Source organism: Emydura macquarii, unplaced genomic scaffold (genome assembly GCF_026122565.2).
Source record: "Emydura macquarii macquarii isolate MOO-44397 ecotype Brisbane River unplaced genomic scaffold, CSIRO-AGI_Emac_v2 contig_2734, whole genome shotgun sequence".
Classification (NCBI taxonomy): Eukaryota; Metazoa; Chordata; order Testudines; family Chelidae; genus Emydura; species Emydura macquarii.
Genome location: NW_027132871.1, coordinates 2,085,481 through 2,109,907, shown reverse-complemented (window position 1 = coordinate 2,109,907; position 24,427 = coordinate 2,085,481). Strand labels below are relative to the sequence as shown.

The window sequence follows — 24,427 nt, the reverse complement described above, 5'->3', positions numbered from 1 at the left end:
CACTTCAATTTTAGCGCTACAACTCTTGCCGAGTTGAATTAATTAAGTCAATGTTTTCAGTTAGCTAGCTCGGAGGAAGGGACCTGGCAGTGGAGACCCATACATTATGTGGTTGACGGAAGGCGGCTTCCATCAACCTAACTTCACAGTGTAGACCAGGCCTGAGAGTCTGTGGAGCTGATTAGTTCTCAAAAAGCACACTACTGCCATCTGCTGCATCTAATGAGCAACAATATCATTATTTAAATATAGTTGTGTTCTGTTTGGGAGAAGAGAGTAACAAAGATGCTGGATGCTGTTGGTTGCTTGCATTTTTGAAAGACACACTAAAATCCAAAATGTGGTTTGCTAATGAAAGGTACACAATGAATGTCCACTGAGCAAATATGTAGCAAAAAACCTCATTGTTATATATCGTGGCTACTTTGCATAATTTTAGAAATTTAGATTATAATTCAGTCCTGAGGAGAGGACTATTGTCTGCTGATTACCTTTTTCTGGCGGCCAAGATCAAAGGTCCAAGCTATACAAAGGAAAGGCTGAACTATTCATGGTAGTTCCGCTTCTGAATCTGAGATAGTTACGAACTTGTAACCACAGGGAAAATCCAGTTGTGGGTTTTGAAGGACTGGCACCTACCAGAGCACGAGGCTGAAATTGGGGTAACCTCTGTAAATATTTTAACATGTGTGTAGGTTCTTTTATTATTTTCAATATGTTTTCTCTGTAATGATTTCAGAATAAATGTACTTGTTTATAGATAGCTGTGTGGTAGCTTGTAACTGCTTGCAATTATAGTTGTAGATAGCCTTCTAAGAGAAAGCAAAGCTGGGAATATCAGTGTAGGCAGGGAACTGGGCAGCCTGGAAAAACTCATGGTTATGAGGGATAGAGAATGATTAGGGGGCTGGGCACAAAAATGATTAGGGGGCTGGAGCACAAGACTTATGAGGAGAGGCTGAGGGAACTAGGCTTTAGTCTGCAGAAGAGAAGAATGAGGCGGGATTTGATAGCAGCCTTTAACTACCTGAAAGGGGGTTCCAGAGAGACTGGAGCTAGGCTGTTCTCAGTGGTAGTAGATGACAGAACAAGGAGCAATGGTCTCAAGTTGCAGTGGGGGAGGTCTAGGTTGGACATTAGGAAAACGTTTTTCACTACGAGGGGGGTGAAGCACTGGAATGGGTTACCTAGGAGGTGGTGGAATCTCCATCTTTAGAGGTTTTTAAGCTGTGGCTTGACAAAACCCTCGCTGGGATTATTTAGCTGAGGTTAGTCCTGCTTTGAGCAGGGGTTGGACTAGATGACCTCCTGAGGTCCCTTCCAACTCTCTGATTCTAGATACAGGTCTCAGTCCCAGAGAGTTGACTGCTGAGGAGCTAGGAGCCTAAAGTGAGTGTTCTTGCTGCACCAGGGGATGGAAGTGGGGGGAGAAATACAAATGCAGTTGCCCTGATCTGTGACAAAGAAAATAGTGGATAGCAAAGTCATTTAGTTTGAATTTCTAAAACCTATTACTGGATGCTTCATTCCTAGCAGCTAAGGAAGGTATTTTTGTGCACTAAAATAGCTCTGGGAATATCAGCAGCACAGATTTGCATGTTGATGTATCACAGTAATTTATACCTGAATATTAATCCACACTGTGCAGTGTTAATGGACATTCCAGACACAAGTAAATGATACAGAAAGGTTCATTACCGGAGAAGAGGATTTGAAAGAGGAACTTTTCCAAATTCATCCAATCTCCAATACGCGCCACTAGAGATCTGGCAATTTGTGTATTTTAGCTCTTGTGGCTCTTCATGGGCCTCTGATTTAAACCATCAGGTGAGATGCTGCACAACTGATAACCAGACTACAGGGAAAGTGCTGAATTGTTGGATTTGGGGGCTGTGCCTGTGTGGTTTTGTCTCAACTGAAATAGAAAAAAAAAGCCAGGCCTTTTTCTTTTTAAACCTGTGGCTGCTTCCCAAGAGGCCAGACTTGTATTGTGGACCTAGAGGCTCCAAGAAAGGCTTGGCTGGCGTCTCCCCCCGGTACCCGCAGCAGTAAGTAGGGCCGTTGCTGTGCCCGTACCAATTGCACGGGTGAGGCACGTACTTCACGCCCCCCTGAGAGGGGCTGTCAGAGTAACCCAGTTACTACATCCCCGTGCCCGCGGGAGGCGGCCCCAGGCCGCGCGCGGACAGAGATTAGAACCCCCAGGGAGAGAGAGACACGGACTCGCCCCGACCCGCCCTGGCTCCCCCGCCCTCAAGCGAGGAGGGAGGGAGGGAGGGGTCAGAGTGTCGGGGTGAAGAAGAATTACCCATGCCCGCCCCATCCCCCTCTCTTTGCTCAGGGCCCCGCTCCGCCCTCGCCGCACATGCGCACGGCAGCCCGCCCCATCGTCCCCCCCCAATGCCCGCAGCGTCGCCCAGACACCAACCCCCCTCCCTTCCCCACGTCGCGCACGCGCGGTTCTACTCATGGCTCCTGGCTTAGGGAAGCGGACGGAAGGAAAAGGCGCCGTTTTAGCCTCTTCCGGTGTCGTCATTAATCATGTGACGTCCCCCTTCGCTACTCAACATGGCGGCCCCCATGCTGCTCCTCCCGGCGGCTCCGGAGAAGCTGGGGTGAGTCCGGGGGCGCTGCCGTGCCGGCCCCTCGCCCCGCCTGACACTGGCGCTGCAGGGGGGCCGCTCCCCGTTGCTGTGCCGGACCTGGGCCCCGTGCTGGCGGCAGCTCTCCTCCCCCGCCTCGCTGCTACCGTTAGCAACAACCGTCACCCTGAGAGAGCCCCTCCGCCGCCCCCCACACGCCAGGGTCGGGAGTGGCGTAAACACGATCCCTGCCTCGCGCTACGACCCCCTTTCCCCACGCGCGTGTAGCGTCCGTCACTCGTCTGTGCCTTGCAGCTAGTCAGCTCCCCTCCCCCCCGCGCAGCCCCCGGCCCGCCCGCCTAGCCACCGTGGCGGATCTGGTCCTCTGGGCTAGAGGGTGGCAGCTGGGTGAGCGGGGAGGTAACTGTGTAAGGGGCAGCACGGAAGCAGGCGCAGAGATGTGTTGAGGGAGAACCTGGCCGAAGGCTGTTGCTATTGATGGCAACAGAGGGATGATTTCAGGCAAGAAGGAACTAAGGCCGGGTAGTTGGTTATTTTTTGCCAGGGTCCAAATTTCTTGGTCAAGGTTCAGACAACAGAGGAAATAACAATAATAAAAAAAACCCAATAATGATAATAAGTAGATATAAAGATGTCGGGGTCTGTTCAAAAGTCTGCCTTTGGCCCGTGATCCACCTGTTGACTACCCCTGGACTAAGGGATTGGGTTGTGAAGGGCGTGGAAAGAGAGGTCAAAGAAGCTCGAATGTGATGTGGTGAAATGGAGATCGAGTGAAGAGATGCAAAGAGAGGAAGATGCATTTAGACTGGATAGACATGGAAGATATTTTAACAGCTGTGTAAATTGCCTAGTGGGGGGTAAGGGTGGCTGTAGGAGATAGATGATGATGTGACATGGATGAGAATTCTGAGCTGTCTGAGAAGAAATAAAGTTATAGATTTGTAGATGTGTTATGGAGGAAGAAGCAGCAACATTTTTGGATCCTGCTTGAATATATGGGGCAAGAAAGAGAGAAGTCAAAGATGATTCTTCTCTCTCCCCTCCCCCCCCAAACCCCATTAAAGGCCTGAATGAGAGGCAGTCAGGTGGTGATGTTAATAGTGACAGGAAACTGGAGAAGTAGAAGGGCTTTCAGAAGGAAATTATCATGAGTTCAGTGTTGGCTGCAGTATATTTACCTTGACGGAGAGCCACATTGATACAGAGCTCTCAGACACAGGCTGCAATATGATATTGGCTAGAATTTAGAATTTGAAAGGTAAATCTGAAAATTATCTAAAGTATTTATATACCCAGACAATATTTAGAGGGGGAAGAGAGCAAGGAGAGTCTTAAGAGCCTCACAGACTGCAGAAGAGAGGAGGAAGATGACCCACCACAAGAGATGCCAGAGGAACAATCAGGGAGATATAAGAATAACTGGGAGAGTATGGTGTCAAAAAATGTCAGTGCCAGCTTCCTCTCCTCACAGGTCATAAGCCAAAGAAGAATATGATGTTAAGGAGTGCGTGATCAGCAATGTAATGTCAAAAGCAGCAAAGAGCTCAAGGAGAATGAGATGCTGGGTTTTTTTGGCCAACTATGATTATTACTACTGGCCAGCCACAATTCTGACTGCAAGTTTTGCTGCTTTTTTTAAACTAATGTCTGAAACTTGTATAGCAATACTGCTTCTGTGAATATTTGGCATTATTTAGCACCTTTGATATGACTTTTGTGTTACTGATAAACTTGTAATTTTTAACTATACAACAAAAATGTTCTGATGACCTTTTATAATACAAGTGATGTACTTTACCATCTTCAGTCATAAAAAATACAGAGCTATTTTGAAGAAAGAAAAACGAAAGAAAAGGAGACAAGCACTTGCCAGATTAAGAGATTCAGGTAATAGCTAAATCTTTTTTGGTGCTGCTTTGTTAAGGATATGCCAATTATTTTTTCTTGTCAGAAAGAAAAGAAAAGATACATTAAAATGTGAGCCACATTATCTGAAGGACCAGAAGATACATAATTTTAATGATGCTCCAGAAGAATGAGATTTATAAAATAGAAATTTTCCTTAGACAATCTGAGCATGTAGTGTATTATTACCCACATACAGCATCAGATGACGTAGAACAATATGTTAGTAAATATTTTTTAAACTTCTTAATGTTTTTTAAAATAAATCTTAAATGTAGGTCCAAAGAATTAAAAGAAAGCATGTACAGTAACACATGAATATCTGAATAAACATCTTTTGATGTTTAGTTTAAGGAGAAACTAATTAAAAAAATTAATGTAGCTGTAATTTGAAGGTGTGTGTGTATATGTGTATGTGTGTGTGTGTGTGTATATATATATATATATAAGCATTTTTTTATATACAGTGGTAAAGGCCAGGAGAAAAACAGGGACATGTTACTTTTTCCTCAGAAATCACAGAAAAAGATGAACCATTGCCTGAAGAGGAAGAACTGGAAGAAGAGGAAAAACAACTTGAGGCTGAAAGGTAAATAATTTGGAGTTTAAAATAATATTGGCAGTTGGAAAATTGTTGTTTAGTCTTTTCTTTAATTTCACTGCTAAATCAAAATTTATTTTTATCCATATTATGTAGCATACAGTCAGATTTCTCTGAAAAATTAACTGTGGCTCCAACTGAGTTTTCTGTGCTCAGGAATTTCAAATAAACTCGACTTCCGTGTATCCATAACATATGCAACAATTTAACCAAAATCACTAAATTGGAAAGTTTAAATCAGTGCCTAGTTTTAGCTTCTAGGAGAAGCAACAAACATATGGCTGGCTATTATGGCCAGCAAACATTATGTTCTAGTCCTGCCCAGAATTAATGTTGACATAGTTATTGGAAGCATATCCAACAAAACTCATCATCTGGCAACAGAACAACAGTGGATTTATAACTTTCTAAAATTCTGTTTAATTCCCCTTTTTTTTGTCCAGAATCAAAATGGCTCTTTGGTATCAAAAGAATCTGAATAAGCACCTTTTTGAGGAAATGTAATGTTAAAAAATACTTTTGTAATGTCTTGCTGTGTTAACTAATTACAACTATGTTTAATAAGCCTGCAACCGTGGCACATGAAATATACACAAAAGTAAGTCCACAAATTTAACCTTATGTTGCTAAGTAGTATCTGATTTTATTGGTAGGCAAAAATTACATGAGGAATGGTTGCTGAGAGAAGAAAGGGCTCAAGTAGACTTCAAGCTTAGGAAGGAAAAAGAAGAGGCCGCAAGAAGAGTTCAGGAAGAAGAGGAGGTGAAGTATAAATTGAGAACAGTGTTTAACTGTACTACACGGCTCATCCTTCAGGAAAAAATATTAATGTCTTTCTCTTGTGTAGCAGATACGTAGTGCTTGAAGTCCAATATGTTTTGAACTTGTAAACTCTTTCTTCAGTTTTGATCTTAAAAAAACACACTAACCACTCCTCACCAAAGGATATCTATCCAATGTGCTGACCACCCTTACCATACATCTAAAAACTCAGTTCTGGAAAGGTTAACATATCAAAGATTGGTGGCAGGGTGGATAAAAATCAATGATTTTTTTTTAAATCAGATTTTTTAAATATTTAAATTAAACACACGTTTGTTGTTAAAAATTGAACCCATTTAAAATTAAATATGAAATGACAATATGAAATATGTTAAGGCCTATTTTTACTATAATTATGAAAATAATTTAACTTAAATACAAATATTCAATGTTCATGTTTGGTGGCAAGTTTTAAAGAAAGTCAACCAGTGAACTGGTGAAAGGCACTGGCTAAGCACCTCGAATCCGTTCGCTGAAGTGCTGAGCCAGCTTTTGACAGCAGTAGTTCTTCTGCAGATGCAGAGACAATATTTTCTTCTTCTTAATTTATTCAATAAGTTCAGTGAAATGAATGTTATTCATTCGGAGTTAAGAAATCAATGGGGAAGTGGAAAAGCAGGAAAGCTTGTTTTCTTCTACCGGTCTAGGTGTGACAGTATGAGATCTACTAGTTCTAAAATCTTGAAGGACTTGATGACCAAAAACAATCAGTTCAATTCACTCTTTAAAGATTATATTTCCTTTATTTAATAAATCAGTTAGTTTTAAATGCAAAACATGTTTTGATTAATTTTTTTCTTGTGTTCAGCGCATTGAAGGTAGTTTTATTTTACCAATAACAAAAATTTTAAAATGCTATCTTTGTGCATATTTAATTTAATTCAAATTTCCATCCAAATAGATCTTGACACAAATTGCAGATAAAATATTATCTAGTAAATAAGAAATGCATCACTTACCATTTTTTTACCATAATAAAAAATGTAAACATTAAGAATCTAAATAAATATAAATTAAGCTATATAATAGCTTAAATGTATATAGATATATATAGTGTATCCTTCTGTTTTGTAGAAAGTACCAAATTTAGCAGAAAGGCTATATTTAGTTGCAAATCAACAAGTTCAAACAATGAGAATGAGCATTTCTTTAGGAAAATAATTAAAATGTATAAATGCAAAACAGAATTATACTTCAAGATTTAAATCAGGGTTTCCTGCTTGCTGATTTCAGTCATGATTAAAATCTATGATTTAAATTGCTTTGCTATAAAATAATCCATTCTGGATTATGGTTTTGGATTTACCTATAGTTTTCTCATTCACATACATGTATGTATGTATTGTATTTTTGAAAGAATCTTCTTTTAATCATTTACCAAGAAAATGAAGAGTTTGTATTATTTTTTATAAAGAGAAAGATAAAAGAAGAATGGGAAGAACAGCAAAGGAAGGAGAGAGAAGAGGAGGAGCAGAAGCAACAAGAGAAGAGAGAGAGAGAGGTGATGCCTGCACTAGGAGGATAAACACACTGCATATCCTCTTACAGTACCAGATGTAACAGTCTACAATTTATATATAAATGTCAAAAGACAGCTCTTTATGCATCTGTTTATTGGAGTTAAAAAATGGGGAGTGGAAATAGTTGACAGGGTGTTTTTCTGAGACCTGGAAATAGACCCTGCGTATTTTATTCTACTATAATGAAGCCTTTTACTGGGGATAAAAATTAAACAAAAAGTAGCTAAATCCTTTAGGTTTGTGTAGCAACATGTGGCTTCTTGTATTATACTTCCCCTGTAATTATTTGCATCAGGCAAATGTGAAGGTATATTGTTGGTATCAGTTCTCACATGTGCACTAACATGTGGACACATTCAAGGTAACTCGTAACATAGTATTGTATGTTTTCCCTATAAAATATCTGAGCAATCTTAGTGTAATCATTTTAAGAAAGTTCCTAACATTAATCTGGAATTATATTGCTGCTGTTCCTTAACAGTGTTCTTACTCAAAAGATGTTACAGGTCCTCTTTATCTGACTCATTCATCAGGATGTATCTTTTTCATAATTTGTTGGGTGGGGAAGAACACAATATCAAAAAGTGTTAATAGCTGTATAATTAATTTTTTTAAAGTTATTTGGTAAAGCACCTGTTTAGAAATTTAGAGAGAGGATAGCTGTCCCCCGGGATTTCCTCCTACAAAGGTCCAAAGTCAGGTCCATTCTCATAGGGGAGGGATGATCACAACTTTCTGAAGTTCATCTGTCTCATTTCAACTTCTCCAGAGCAGCAAGGGATGAAAACTGATCTGATCCTACTCAGTTTCACTCAGAGCTGCTTCATCAGAAACAAAAATATGATTCGGCCCATCGCCATCTTCAAGTAGCTGCAGCAGAAGAGGAGTGAGAACAAGCCGTTTTCCCTTCTGCTTGGGCTGTTGTACATAACACTTCTCCAGTAGAAGCAAAAGAGTGACACTGACAGGAATTGTCACTCTCTTTCTGGAACTACTGAGGAAGTGATATGAGTGGCGGCAGCAGCCACTAACATATAGATATGATCATCTGGATAAAGATAAAATCAAAAGTAAAATGGAGGTGGGTGGAAGAAGTGGACAATAGACTAGGATGATAGAAGACTGATCCAAATGAAATGAAAGAATAGAGACTGTAAAAGGAGGGAAAGGGACATGGTTGGGGCAGAATTATGCCCCTCGTTCCCTGGGCCAACAGGAGCTGGGAATGGCTGCAAAAGCAGTTCAATCCACCACTTCCCCCCGTCCCTCCATCCAACAGAAAGTTGCTATGATGCATGTCTTCTGTGTATGATTCTAATGTCCAAACGAAGATGAAGATGTGAACTTCAAACAAGATGGGATAGACTGAAATGGAGATAAGAGAAAACAATAAAAAGATTAAAATTACTAAAGGGGAAGAGAGTGGTGGAAATAAGGAGTTAGTTTGAATTCCCGGAATCTAATAGACCATACAGAAGAGAACTACCAAGCTGGCAGAAAAAGTGTCATGCTTTAAACTAAAGGGAATGTGTATTTGTTGCTTCTGGCCATCAGAAATATATGAATTGTTAGCTAAAACTGGTTCCTGAATTGCCAATTGCTATTAACATGTGGTTCAGGACACAAAAAAAAAATGAGAATACCTGAGCTAAAATAAAATCCAAAACCAAAATCAGCCTTTAAACTGAAGCCCTCACATACATACATACCCAAAAAGAAATTTGAAATTGTGGAGGGAGATCCCTGGTGTAAGCATAATTAAACTTCTGCTATAGATGTTACTGAGTGGCTGTGTGTATGCACAAAGGCCTATGACTAGGAAAATCCAAAGTTAATTTATTAATATTAAAATGCATTTTAAACTTAAGTGGTCACTTCTCTTGGCTTGTCCTAAATTCCATTATTTTTATGCCCCACTTATCAAGTAGAGTGTTAGTGTCAGAGATATGTTGTGTGCAAAGTAACATTTAATTCAGTGGCAGCAAAAGTAGAGAAAGAAAACTAGTAGTTTTAAAAGTAACTTTTTGAAGTGCTCGAGTATTTAGATATTAGAAAATTATCATCTACATCAAAGTCTTCTCAGATGTATCCTTTAACACTAAATGGGGTGTGACATACTGCAAAGCAAAAATTAAATTTTCAGCATTTTTAAAACAAACCACGCTTCTTTAGAGTGTCTGGTCATTAAATATTACAAATTAGGTTCTTAACTAAAGAAACCAGATGAGTTACATCCCTTCAGGGTTTTCACTAGTCCTGTGTTTGCACCATTTATAGGAAGCTGTGCAGAAGATGCTGGATCAAGCTGAAAGTCAGGTATGTTCAGTCTCTTTTTAATAAAGAATTGAAAGATGGCTATTGACTACCACGTGACTTTTGTCTTTTGACATGATACTCATCTCTTCTGAAGAGAAGCTAATGGGCCTGGTATAATTTAATATGTAGTGGTTTCCATTAGCCATAAACAATGTATTTATTGGCTGGAACATACAATTAAGCACATTTCTCGCTACTGGGTAGCAGTGCAGCTATGCATGCTTGTTGCTGTTCTAGACATAGGTCTAGAATGACTCTGGGATTCTGCTTTCTGGGCCACTGAAGACTTGATATGATGGTGTGTTTGTTTTGAATAAAAGCAGTCTGCAGCAGGAGAGAGCACTGATTCTGAAAAAAAGAGGGACCCATTTGGGCACTTGGAAGAGTGCAGATCTCAAATTGGCAAAAAGTAGTAAGAAAATCTGCAGGATGCTCTTAAATTTGATCTCAGTGCCTGAATTTAGTCTCTCCATTTCTTTAAAAGAAAACAACTCACTTTATCTCACCCAGGCAGTTAAGGTTTATAAAGGTTCTTCCACTGAATAGACTCTTGCATGTATCTGAAACGTAAACTTAATTATAGTTAGCCATTTCAGAGTCGATTGCTGTTAGCACATTGGAATAGTATTGGATTCTCAATTATGTTTCGACTGAGCAAGGGAACTAAATTTCTGATTGAGAAAATCTGGATGGAAAACTGCTGACTGTGTTCATTGTCTAGGGCTCTAAATACACCTCTGGCATTTCTGGAAGAGAAACAAAGGAAAAATATAGTATATTGGAGTTTTAAATTGAAAAATACAAGGTTTCAGTTGGTAAATTCTACCACTGCTGAAGCCACCCCCTCCCAAACGGTACCATCAGTAGTAAAAGGATCAGAAATGCCAACAGTAAATAATCAGAAATTTCCGTTTATTTGGTGTGAAAAGCATTGCTTCAATGCTTTTCCAAACTGCTTCACTTATTAAAATGGGGAAAATTCACCTTTTTCAGGGTGCTTTTAACTTTGTTTCTAGTCAACAATTATTTGCAGTTTGGTAATCTCATACTAAGTTTTAGGAGTCCTAGGCCAATGGCTTGAGTACAGAACTAGAAATGGGGAATTCCTGCGTTTTAGTCCCAGTTATAGCTCTGAGTTTTTTTCTGTGGCCTTGAGCCATGTTACTTTATTTAACCCCTACTTCATTTTTTCCATCTGCATAAAAATTGATACTTGCTTACAGTTGTTATAAGGATAAATTAAGTCAATGGACCCAGCCCTCAGTTCCTGCCAAAAAGCATTCAGCCCAACTCAGGAAAGGAGGCGCAAAAGTGTCTTTAGCCACTGTTACACTCTCCCTGTCCTGGGATTATTATTATTATGGGATTATTCTTATTATGGGGTAAATCTCTTCCTTGAGGATCCCCCTCTGCTGGAATGGTGGGGATCTAGCTCCCTTAACTCAAGAGAGAATATTTGTAATTCTCTTTGAGGGTGCATGTCCAGTGCAAGTCATTGTCAGTGTTGTCATTGTCTGTAAAAACTTAATGTTTCCCTGACTCCAGCAAATAGAAAATTTCTCTGTTATCTTATAAATTAACTTTTTAAAGAGTTTTCTCAAATCTGAGTAGTTATCAAGAAAGAGCTATCCATCTTTGGATAGATTAGAGGCATTGGATTACCATATAGAGTGGTATTTAAAATCCTTGGTTCAAACTCACCTGGTGTCAGAGTGACAAGATTGAATTACATAAGGATTGAATTTGACTCCTTGCCGTCACATTTATATTTGTTTATTTTACGGTTTTCTGCTCATTAAAGTAACGGTATGTTAATGGTCTTTTTAAACAGCTGGAAAATGGTGCTACCTGGCATAACCCAGAACCCCCCGAGAATATAGGAACGGAGAAAGATAGAGCTAATTGCCCATTTTATATCAAAACAGGATCCTGCAGATTTGGAGACAGGTAACTGATCAAATGTTGGGAATATAACATGGTATAGGATTCAGTTCTCAGTTACATAGCTGTAAATTGAGAGTAAAAGCAGTGAATAGTCAGAATCGGGCTTTTTTTTATTAGAACATCAAACTGCTAATAGTCTGGTCCCTGTTTTGATCTGACTGACTGATTCAGCAGACGCATTTGCAGTGGTAGATCATTTGCCATCAGCGTAAATCCAGTTTCCTATTATTATTGGTGCGGCTCCAAAAGAACATATTGAGTCAGATGTATTAATTAATTTTGCATACACTGTACTTAAAACAGTTAAAAAAGCAAGTTAGTGTACATCTGCATGACTGGAAGTGTGTCGTGACTTTCCAGTATCTCATTATTTGTACAGTACACGTGACCATTGCACGTGGTCCATCTAATTTGATATTTATTTATTTATTTAATTAATTAATAATATAATGAGTTGATTTCACTTTTAAACCTCATCCTAGCTATTTCAACTGCAGATGTTTTTACTATTCAACTGAATCCTTTTTAAACCTTCTCAACTCTTTGTCTCCATGGTATCTTGTGGCAGTGAGTTCCATGGGTTAATTATATATTGTGTAAAAATTAAAATTAATATCAGTGGTTTTAAATCTTTCCTTTTAATTTCATTGGGAATCCCCCAGTTCTCCTATTATGAGACAAGGTAATCAGAACTACTTGACCGCATCTACTCTCTTACTTATTATCTCAGAAAACTTAATAACCCTTAATCCGTTCTGATGACTTGAATCACACTTGTTGCCTTTCCTGGGTGCTCTTCTGTTATGAAATATATAAAATCAATGGTACAGAAGGTCAGTAGGGTATTCTTACCATCTTGCAATACAAGAAAGGGTCATACAATCAAATTGAAAGGCAGCAAATTTAAACCTGAGATGAAGCCTTTTTATATAATTCATAAATAACCTGTGGAAATCACTTGTCTCTGCATGTTGAGGTTGATCTTAGCAGGACTCAAAAGTGACTCTTGCATCAAAAATGAAAACATATTACAGTAGATAGGATTGGAGTATGCATCAATCAGCAGAACCCCATTTTTCTGATGTAACTGGGAGCAGGGCCAGATCAGATAATCAAAAAGTGGGATAATCCAGAGAATGGGAAAGTGCTATGGTACAGTGCCATCTAGCGTCCCATAGGGGAAATAGCCCACTTCTGGCCCTGTAGTCATGGTTGTTCAGTTAATACCAAGAGTGGATAAATGGAGGGCTGAATAAATGGGGTACTACTTTATAACATTTGTTTCTATGTCATGAACAAACCTACTAGCTTTATAGCTATGTTGTTTCTGTAGTTTCCAATTTTAGTTTCCTATGATGTAAGATTTGTTCATATATAGTTTTAATAAATGCTGTAGTTTGATTGCATTATATCTGAGGTATCCTCTGCAGTATGCTATCCAAGAAAGAACCAGCACATTTTGGACAGAGCTCATTGACTCAGTTACCTGGGTGAACAGGAGAGTGTTTGAAGCAGAGATCCTAAAGCATTGTGAAAATCTTTTCATTCAGAAGCAGTCGTCTCACTGAGCTTCAGGCTATTATGGGTGAACACTGTATTGCAGCAGCTGAAGGCCTCTTGTGACCAGTAGCATGATGTGATGTAGGTTAAAATAACATGTCTGTACAGTGCTGTCACTTGTAAAATCTGATACTTCAACAGCTGCAGATGTTCACAACCTGGGGCCTGATTTTCCTTCCCCTTCCCAATAGGATGAGAGTAGCTTTATTTACTTAAGTACAAGTTATTTAATTTTGCAGAGAAGAATGGAGGAGTTCTTACAGAAGTAAGACTTTAAAATGTTGTGCAAGACCCTTAAAAATTGAATACACTTTTCAAAATAACAGCATTTGAATAAACGCCTTTCATGATTTTTTTAATTTCCAGCTGATTACTTTTTGTGTTTGTGAACACTGATGGTGTTTGTGTATGGTAGGATGCTTTAAGACTATCAGGAAACTTGTCTTGAATGACCTGCTTTACTCCTTGAAATCTGCTGATTCTTGTAATTACACTAATGAGGCTCTTTTTTAGAATATTTTCTTGCAATTCCGAGCTGTTAGTGGATCTAGAAATAGCAAATGTTTGCAGCTTTAGCAGGTGTAGCCTTTGCTGAAAGTGAAGGGTTTTTTTTCTTTGCCATAAATTATATAGGTGTTCCCGCAAACATAATTACCCAACATCTAGTCAGACACTTCTTATCAGAGGTATGTTTGTTACATTTGGGATGGAGCAGTGTAGAAGAGATGACTATGATACGGATGCGAGTCTTGAGTACAGCGAGGAGGAGACCTACCAGCAGTTCTTAGACTTCTATGAAGATGTGCTGCCTGAGTTCAAGAATGTGGGAAAAGTTATTCAGTTCAAGGTAAGCGTATGAGCCCAATGATAATCATCACATCTCTCGCATACCAGCATTGCTCCTTTGCCAGTCTTGACTAGTGTACTTCTCAGTTGTGGAATATGCCATACCTTAAGTTTAATGTACAATTTCATAATTCAAACTGCATTCTTCTCTTGGCAATTGTAAACTAATATCCATGCCATCACAGAGGATTGTATTTCTTCAAGAGCACTCTTTTTACATCCGTAATCCCTCCCAAAACTTATGCTGGGACAAATTCACAATATATTTATACAATTATCTTCTGAAACAATCTACTTTTTTCCACACCCATCTTACTAAGCTTTTGGAACAGTCCAGCACACTCAGATCATTTTCAGGGCTGGAAAATTTTACCAACCATCTACTACCCAAGAGTCTTTTAGCCAAAATAAATGTAGCTGTGCTGCCATGGCCGTGTGTCCCCTGCCCTTCCTCCTTCCCCCTACAAGCTATGCCTATGGCAATTTAAAGGAGTAAAATGGTTATATGCTTGATGTATTTGGAACACTGTCAGTCATCTTTCTATTTAATTCACTTTTAAAAAATATAACTTACTACTAGGGCTGGATGAAGAGTAGAAAATTATTTGTTTGACAAATTGAACTAGGATGAAAGTAAAATATTTGAATAGTACATGATCAGTGAGAAATGGTAGAATATCACAAAGATATGTTCAGTAACATACTAGTGCAATTTCTTAAACAGTTAAATACTATTCAACCATCCCTACTTACTGCATCATGTTTGCTGTACCTTCTTTCCCTTCCTACCTTCACTTGACTTACATTGTGATTGAGGCTGTAAGAAAATTGCAGCTGTGATTTTGTTGCGGAAACTGTAGCTTTTTATAGTTGCTGCAAGTTTGAGTGGCATTGGTTTGGCTGCCATTTCGTTGACCTGGTGGGGGCAGAGGCTGATGAGGAAAAGAATGGAGCCAGAGATTCATGTGGGTTGAGGCCAGGTTCCCCAGGAAGCTTGCCCCTCTCACTGCCCCAGCTCTGTGGTGAGCGCTGCTGCCTGCACTCGGCCCTGTTGGGGCTGGCCTTGCACTTCACCCTGGTGGTTTTGCCTTCATCCGGTGATGTGGGCTAGGCCTGCCAAAAAGCAGCAGCTCCTGTGTGAGCTTGAGGACTTCACCTTCTGTGGCTGCCCAGCTGCATCAGAGGATGGGCTTGGGGAGGCCCAAGTGAATGGGGCCAGGCTGGGTGTTGTGTCTCCCACAGGTACAGGGCTTGGGACAGCGGAGCCCCGGCAGTGCCAGCCCCCCTCCCCCCCAAACGCCTCCAGGGGTCTCTGCAGGGGCCAACTCTAGGGCACAGAGGCTCAGGCCCTCCACACCAAAACCACAACTTTAATCAACTGTGGCCACAACCTTTGAACCAAAAAACCCATCATTTTCTTTTCTTACAGCCTTAAATTATGATCTGTTCCAAGAAAGAGAACTATATTCTCATGAGCTGTCCTGATTATTTTTCATCTTTCTTCTTCTATCCTCTTTCCTTTTGTTGGATTTTCTTTCTCTCCTTCCCCCAGAATATTTTTCTCTTATTGTACAATACATTTGTCCACTGTAGGGAATTGTATTAGAAAACAAAATTCCCACCTGAATGCTATCAACAGTGCAATTCATAAGGAGGCTCAGAGGATCAGAGAGCATGGCAATACATTGACTTTGCTACTTACTAATAATTGAGTTAATTTCAAATTCTCCGTATTCAAGTATTTCACCTATAGCTGTCTGAAAATTCCAATCCTAAGCATTTTCAGCCTGGGTAACTTCCATCTGATCAGTAAGTTAATTCTGAAATAACATACCTTTATGTAAAATTTCACAAAGACTAGAAAATCTGTTTGAGCAAACAAGCCATGCCAGCGAAATCACCTTCAATGCCAACCTTATGATACAATACAGAAAAGAAAATAACAGGAGGAGCTAAATATGTAAGAGCTATTTGTAAAGTGGCCTTCTTTCTTCTGTATTCCAAGTCAGAATGAGATGGTCTTATGTGAATTTAGGCATTAGTGCTTAGTGCCTGCTTCAGAGCTGGAGTATCTTGCATTTAAAAGGGCATTGACCCCAATTTTTTTTACACTTCTGATGATTTAATTCTTGCTATTGCTCCGCTCCGACAACCTCTCACAATATCAAACTTTTCCAGTGCCAGCATTGCTTGTCTGATGAAATGTGTTGCAGTTGTTTTTTCTTTTTTGATTTTTCACCTTTACTCTTTTTCTCCATCTCCTTATTCATTCTCCCCCTTATTTTGTCAGTTTTCCCTCTCGTATAAGTGCTGTTAGTGTCTAATGATGAGCATTAGCAACTCCAGCAGCACTTCTAGCATTTATTACTAATAACTATCATTAGCTATTAAAAGTCCAGCTGGCATTGACTATCTTGGTAGTATTGGTGATGCATTCTTACAGTCCAGCTGGACAGCACACCATGTAATCAGGAAGATTAATCATATGGTGAGGATAAAACAGAACCTAATTAGGAGTATGAGGCTGTAGTATGAGGTGTGTGACTCCTTTTCCCCTTATAGCTGACAACTTTCAGTTGAACACGCACACACATATATATATACACACACACATTCAACTGAGAGTTGTCAGCTATAAAGGGAAAAGGAAACTTCTGTGTTTAACATCAAAGCAAACGATTTTAAATGTTGTTCAGACAAATCAAGAATACCTTTTTTTTTTAAATAAACAATCCTCAATTTAAACAAAACTAAGTATTTAGTTTTATTAAACCTGTCTGTGAAAACCAGGCCTGAAAAACCAATAAATAAAATCCTTTTACTTTCTTGTCACCCTATGCATGAACTAAATTGGGGTGAGTATAATTCCATCATGAATGAGCTATTATGGATCTCTCAATTTTTCAGATGCCTTAATCTAACATTTCATCTCCTATTAGGTCAGTTGCAACTTTGAGCCTCACCTGCGGGGAAATGTGTACGTTCAGTACCAATCGTAAGTGCTTTGCAGTTAACTTTTTATGACACTCGACAAACACTCTAGATCATAAGCAGTACCCTAGTAATAAAAATTTTACTATTTCCTGTTGGGTTCTGAAAGGTTTAATTCCATATTTCCATTTTACTTAAGTTTGAATGTCACTTAAACCCTATTTTATGTTAATTCCCATACTGCAGCAAGAGTCCAAATTTGGTAGAAAACAGAATTTAAAGGATTGTATGAGGTCCCCACGCTACATGCTGTCTTATCTTTAAATTAAAGGGAGCGAGACTGTCAAGAAGCCCTTACTCTATTCAATGGACGATGGTATGCAGGACGACAGCTTCAGTGTGAATTTTGCCCAGTGACAAGGTGGAAAACTGCTATATGTGGTATGTCAGGGATAAACCTTTATAAAAGGGAAAGTCTCTCATTATTGAAAGGATTATTGCAGAACTGAAAGATTAAGAAGTGATGTTTTTACAGGCTTTCAAATCAGAGAGAGATCCACGTAAAATTACAATACAGGAACCTTTTGGAGTGGAAAGCGACAAACTGAAAACATTCACTAACTTGACTACACCAGCGTTGGGCAGGACTGAATATCATGTCCAACTGAAATTATGGGGGCGGATTTAGGAAACTGGCTGTAATTATGGTGCAGTAACACCCTGAACCTTTCGGAAAAATGCTTTGGGATTACAGATGATTGTAAAATAGGCAGGGTGTCTGTTTTTATATCTCATTCAAAACCAGCAACCTAGTTAAGTTCTGAAATGTTAAAACATAGCTTCTTCATCATGATTGGTGTTAACTATATTTAGTTGACTCTTGCCTCAATCCTAAATGTATTTATCTTGAACAGAAAATTCTTAGCTACAGGATCTCAACTCAGCTATGAGGGGCCAGTACATGCAGATTTATGGCTGGTTTCCTCATGCCTTTACCTAAAATCCCTGAAATAAAACCAACACCCAACTTACATAACCAGGGTGCTTACTGTGTAATATAAAAGTTAAGTTATAACATTACTAGCTCACTTCAAGATGATATACTAGAATAAATATTTGAAAGCTAAAACTAATATCAGGATGGATGTGTCTCATGACTAAGATTGAAGTGTAATCTTTGATAAGAATTGAACTGTTGTTTTTCCTTTGTAGATGAGGTTGATAGGCATGGTATGAAAATCTGTAGTGGAAAAAGCCAAAAGATTAAGTGCAACAAATCTTTTAAAACAGATAATGAAAATAGCTGTCTCATTACATTAAAAAATTAGGATTTAGTTGCCTTTAGAGTTCATCATCAGTAGCCTTCTTTTAAAAAAAATAATAATAAGAAAATCTGTTGCAGGTTTATTTGAAAGGCAGAAATGCCCAAGAGGGAAACACTGCAACTTTCTTCATGTATTCAGAAATCCACACAATGAGTTCTGGGAGGCAAATAGAGACATACATATTTCTCCTGAACGGACCAGTCAGTCAGCTAAAAACTCTGAAAGAAGAAACAGACCAGGCCATTATGAGGACTACTACAGCAAGTCAAGAAGACGGAGCAGTCCCAGCCCAGCTCATTCTTACAAAAGAAATGGAGAATCAGAGAGGAAAAAAAGTAGCCAAAAGAGCAAGAAAAGACGGCGGTCTGACAGGTCAAGAAGTCGGGAACGAAGGCGGTCACGTAGTAGAGGGAAGAAGAGAAGAGATCGTAGTCGCAGCAGAAGCCGTAGCCGTACACGTGGTCGTAGTAGGAGCCGAAGTAGAAGCTCCTCTCAGTCCAGGAGTCATGGCAAAAAGAGGTCAAACAGCAGGGGAAGAAATAATGAACCCACCCCAAAAAAGTGAGAATTCTTTGAGTTGCCACTTGAGCAATTGTTGTCTGACCAAAGATACTATGTATGAGGACTGTGCAATAGAAGGCTGTGTACCAGGAATAATGGTGTACTACATTAGGGTGAATCTTGTATTAAAATGAAGTTTCTTCATAATAAAGGACCCAAGTAGGACATAAGAGCTTAAGAAAGATGGTACAGATTTAATTACTTAAATTTACCATAGGGTCATGGGAAGTCAATATTTTGTGTAAATCCTTCCTGTTGGACTAGACAACTAAATGTATCTCATGATGAGCTGGAGATCAGGATCAAATTCTCCCCACCATGGAAGAAACCTTCCTGTGCTGCTGCTTCCACACAGTGCTTGCCCAGAAGTAATATGGGGGTGAAATTAAGATTGTGAAATTAGGTGAAAGTCACTTTGCCTCTCCTGCTAGTGACGCTGAGCAAACTCTGCATCTAGGAACAGCACAGAGGTGGTCCTGCTGAGGGAAGGAGAGGTGCAAGCCAGGAGAACAAAAATACCAAGAGGGAGTGCACAGGTGATTGAGGGCAGCCCACACCGATGCCTCCTTGATCTAGCAGTAGAGACCATGCACTTATATCCTGGAGTGGGGAAGGGAAATACCTTGAATAGCTCTCTTCATGGGCCTTGTGCCTGATGGACCAAAACAGTCAACTTGCTTTAGATAATGTAGCGTTAGCAGAAAAATTCTTATTTCTCCTCCTGCCTTTTTTTTTTTTTTTAAATATATATAAGGAACGACTAGGTTCAGCAAGTTAGCTGGGACATGAATCAAAATAGAAATGCCAAAGCATGGTAATCTAAAATGAGTTCTTTTGTTTTGGCTTTTTTAAAATGAAGTAAGGGCTAAAAAACCAAAATCCAGGAGCTGTTAACTGAGGAGTAGAGTGGCTGAAGAAATGAGTAAAGTATGTGTAGGAGAGTAATTAATGCTTGTAGTGCTTTCAGGACTTCCTCATTCCAATTCCTTTTATGCTTTCCTATGTAGAGCACGCTGCCACTAATGAATAGTTTTGAATGAAGCAGTAATAAAATAACTTCTAGAAATCAAGGTTAATCTTGATAGATGGGGTTAGTGTTTAAAATTTCAATTGCATTCCAAATGGTTGTTTGAAATCAGTACTATCTTGGGGCATAAATTAGATACAGTACTGGAGAGATTTTCAAAGGGCAATTAGACACCTAACTCCCATTCATTTTTTCAAAAGGAACTGGGAGCCTAGCTGTCTTTACTAATCCCCTTCAAAATATCCCCCTTATTGCAGATGCTTGCTTACAGCCGCACTATTAAATAAAGGAGAAAATATTTCTTCTAGCCTTGACTTGAGGGTGCAGCTTTTTCTAAAGCTTTGACCATGTATCCGTGGTTAATAGTAGCTGGCGAACGCACTAGTGGTAACTTGTACTTTCCCCCCACATCTAAGCTGTTCTGGTATGCATTCAGCACCAAACACTCGACTGCTACAGATCTGCTGCTACAGCTTTGAGGTGTTACCATTCATTTTCCAACTGCTTTCGTACCTTGTGCGTCAGTGCTACTGTTTCCCATAATATCCGAGTGTGTGGGAAGGATTCAGAATCAAACAGTCATGTGCATGGCTTTTTATAATCACACTACGGTTTAGTGAGCTATTTATTTTGATTTCCAAAAAAGAGATCCTGTTTTAAACATAAGCTTAAATTTTGCAAGAGAAATAGCAGAAGGTCATTCAGAAAGGAACTAAATTTGGAGGATGGATTTTCCATGATGTGTATTTCTATGACATTACACCGCATGAAGACTTGACAAAATGTAGTAGTACTGGCCCTATCATGTGGTATGCTAACAGGAATAACTAGCACTGAGGGGCCCCAGTGTGCTAGGCATTGTACAAATGCAATCCTTGCTCCACTGAGCTTACAATCTAAGACAGACCCCCCTCCCCCCCCCACTATGACAGCATTTCAAGTAGTTTATCGTGATTGTATGCTATTGACAAGATCCCACATCGAAGTGCTACTTAATCATGGTGGAGTGTACTTTAAACAGGGCTCCCATACAGCTGCTGCATTTCTTCAGAGCATGTAACTCATTTCATGGCACTATACTTCTGAAAAAAGCAGAAAGTTACTGAGCCAGCTGTAGGGTAGTGGAAAATCAGGCCCTTCACTTCTTCTGGCCCTCTTGGTTCTCCATCTCAGCAGAAGCAAGGCAAGTTTAAAACATTTCTGGTAATTTTTCAGCTCTAACTTTTGTCTTCCATGCCTAAAGGGAAGAGTCATTTTCTCAGGACAGGCTTTGATCATCTCTGCCTTTCCACAATTGTATTAAAAACTATACAACTGTTCAACAATGTGCATCATCTGTGGCAGTGCTAGTTTTGTCATTCACTGTACTCTGCTCAGAGAATGAAAACTGCAGCTATACTGCATGTCAGCCAAGTTAAATGGTTTCTTGTCCCAGGTCAGTAGCTTATAAGCAAAGTAGTTCCATGCTCATTACTAGCAAGTGAAGCTTTCAAAAACAGTTACACCAGCTTGAGCAGTGTCAGCACATGGCTTTCTTTAGAGGGGATGTGAGATTGAGGTGGTCTGGTTCTACTTTCACTCAAGGTAGTTTCTACAACACATTCTCCTCCCTTCCCCCTCAATATAGTGTTAGTGCAACCACTCCTAGAGTACAACATCCAGTTCTGGCAGCCACAATTTCAAAGGTGTTAATAAATTGAAGAGGGTTCAAAGAAAATAATTAAAGGGTTGGAAAACATGCCTTGTAGTAAGAGATTCAAGGAGTTCCATCAGTTTAGCTTAAAGAATCTATAAGTACCTACATGAGGAACAGAAATGTGATGAGATGGCTCTTGTGCAGACTAGCAAAAGTATAACAAAATCCAACAGCTGGAAGTTGAAGCTACACAATTTGCCTACAAATAAAAATGCAATTTTTAACAAGGAGGGTAATTAACCCCAGCATAAGTTAGCAAGGGCTATGGTGATTCTCCATCCCTAGGATGATGTTTTTCTGACATGCTCTAATTCATGCAGGAAAACAGTACAGCTTGTGTTATCCAGGTCAGGCTAGATTAGCGGTTCACAACCGATTTACCATTGTGGGCCACATATGCAGCTCTCTCTCTGTTATGGGGGCTGCATCCACACAATAAATAGACTACGTGTATGGCCCTGAGGATGGCACATGGGCCACAGGTTGAGAACCACTGGGCTAGATGATAATAGTCTCTCAGGGCCTTATCTATGAGCTTCTTTAAAAAATGTCTTACTGGGGTAGGTTATAAGCAAACTACAGGACTCCACTTTAAGCATGCAGCAAAAAAAAGCATTCCTTCCTGTAGGCTGTGGAGTCCATATACTACATGCCCTTGTTCCAGCCTCAAAGGATACAAATGGGAGGGAAAGCAAGTACAGGAACACATGGGTAGAGGAGGCAGGCAGATGGCTAAAACAATCACCTTTTTGTTGGGAGGGGTAGCTTTGGGGGAAGAAAAGCCTTAGTTGGTCATGGATAAATGGCAGCACTAGTGTACTAGTGTACAATACCCTGGTCAGAGAAACCTGACATCCTTGCAGAGATTTAGGTTTATCACTTCACTGAAGTATGAATACAAAACAGAACATCCTCTCCCTTTTTAAGTCAAGTAGAATGAAGCAGGCAGAACAGAACTTTTATTGTGCTGCTATCAAAGGGGATCCACCAGATGGAGCCTGAACTGCCAGGAAAACTAAATTGCCAGGGCAGCTGTCCTATAGAGGTAAATTTTGCAGCATGGCAGAATTAGCAGAAACCAGCTTGTAAATTAGAGAAAGAGGTGAGCTTGAGGTTGATTTATACCCTTAAATGATGTGTCTCTATACTCTCACCACTTGGAAATATATTTTGCAGGGCATTCAGCTTAAAAATAATGCTTTAAGAACACTGCTCAGTATTTTTCCAAGCAAATGACAGACTGTATGGCAGTAGCTGGAGTAGAAAAGGATTAAGTAGAGAAATATGCTCTTGCACTTAAACTTGCTTTCATTATATCCTCAGCAGAAACTCTTTAAAGAAAGGGCACTAATGATTTTCCATATTTTTTTTTCCTTCAGGTAAAAACAAGTGGAACCCAGACAAGTTGAGTGCTCAGTTTTTGAAAAATGAAGAGTAGCTTCTCTCAGTTAGAGAAACACTTCAGCTGAAATTAGGACTGTGTATGCTATACTGAACTGCCCTTTATTCTAGACAAGAAATTGAATGCTAAGTTTGTATTATCCAAAACACCTTCGATTAATATGTTTTTGGCTTTAATTCTTAAATGAAATAGCACTACAGCCTAAACTAAATATCCATTTAGATCAAGTTTCTTTACAGTAAAGTGTTTAATGTGACTGAAGCTTTCAATTACCTGCTAACTTATTGTTTTCTGTAAGATTTTTAATAGCTGTAAATAAATGGAATCTTACATTTTTAATAAAGTCTGATGCAGATCAGCTGCTGTAACTAAGTTTAATTGTACATTCTTTTTACCTATCACTATAAATCTCACCTTCCCCCTGCAAAAATATTGACCTTTGATTATATATAAGCACACTGCAATGGTGTAAAAATGGACATTTATTACAATTAAATTGATGTGATACTAAGACAGTGGTCACAGGTTTTGACAAAATCACTACAAAGCTTAGTGCAGCCTAGCACATACAAGTGACTGCGTAAACCTTAGAAACATTTGTTTAAACACATATAAAACTGCTTTAGGATCGACATTTTAAATTAAGGAAATTCAGTTACGTCAACAGCACGAACAGCAGGCCATCCTAATACCAGCTGCAACTCCTCTTTTTTGCACATTCTACAGGAGTGAAATGCTCTAGTGTACCTTATGCAAATGATATTTTAGTGATTTGAGAGTCCTGTGTTCTGTACATGGCATGAGTGGAAATGAATAATCTAAATGTGTGGCACTTCTTGCTTCAAGCGAGCAAACTGAAATGTTATGGAGCCCCTGGTCAGCTCCAGTATAAAACAGCAGGCTTAGGAAAACACTCACCTCGTGATCACTGCAGATACACACAGTAGAACTTTGCTACTCCAGGTATAATTTGCAGAAAAAAATGGCACTGACTTCTCAGCAACAGAACAGAATTCTGTACAGAGATCTCATTATGACTAAATACTTTAAAGTGTAGCGTATAGTGCAAAACACTTATAACTGTCAAAATAAATGAACAAAGTACATTTTGTGGTGTATTACCCTGGATTATTTGTTTAGTTACATGCTGAAAGTCACTCAGTAATTTTCAGTAAGACCTCAGTGTAAATTGGTTTGGTTCTACTGTATACCAATACTTGTCTTTGCTTAAGCTTAGTAGTTTCACCTGCATGTAAGGTGACAGTCAGGACATTAATGTGTACCAATGGGTTAATGCATTTTTTTTAAAAAGGTGCTTCATTGAGCATAATCATAATATACCAGTAAATGCAAGCCATTACTCTTGTT

General features: G+C 39.3%; 1 protein-coding gene across 1 annotated transcript; it reads left to right on the top strand.

The window, feature by feature from the left end:
• The first annotated feature begins 2,566 nt into the window (after positions 1 to 2,566).
• ZRSR2 (zinc finger CCCH-type, RNA binding motif and serine/arginine rich 2) lies at positions 2,567 to 23,425 on the top strand. Its single transcript, XM_067566108.1, has 12 exons — positions 2,567 to 2,615; positions 4,411 to 4,490; positions 5,022 to 5,097; positions 5,763 to 5,871; positions 7,346 to 7,432; positions 9,729 to 9,767; positions 11,599 to 11,714; positions 13,905 to 14,118; positions 17,057 to 17,112; positions 17,380 to 17,489; positions 18,451 to 18,934; positions 23,037 to 23,425. Exons 1-12 carry the CDS (start codon positions 2,569 to 2,571, stop codon positions 23,038 to 23,040), a joined length of 1,422 nt encoding a protein of 473 aa, XP_067422209.1. The 5' UTR covers positions 2,567 to 2,568; the 3' UTR covers positions 23,041 to 23,425.
• Positions 23,426 to 24,427: the final 1,002 nt, after the last annotated feature.

What these genes read in the sequence shown, in the direction of transcription:
- ZRSR2 (XM_067566108.1), top strand. Translation starts at nt 2,569, where the DNA reads ATGGCGGCCCCCATGCTGCTCCTCCCGGCGGCTCCGGAGAAGCTGGG. An exon ending in TGCCAGATTAAGAGATTCAG is followed by an intron (nt 4,491 to 5,021) that starts GTAATAGCTAAA and finishes CTTTTTCCTCAG; the next exon opens with AAATCACAGAAAAAGATGAA. An exon ending in AAACAACTTGAGGCTGAAAG is followed by an intron (nt 5,098 to 5,762) that starts GTAAATAATTTG and finishes TTTTATTGGTAG; the next exon opens with GCAAAAATTACATGAGGAAT.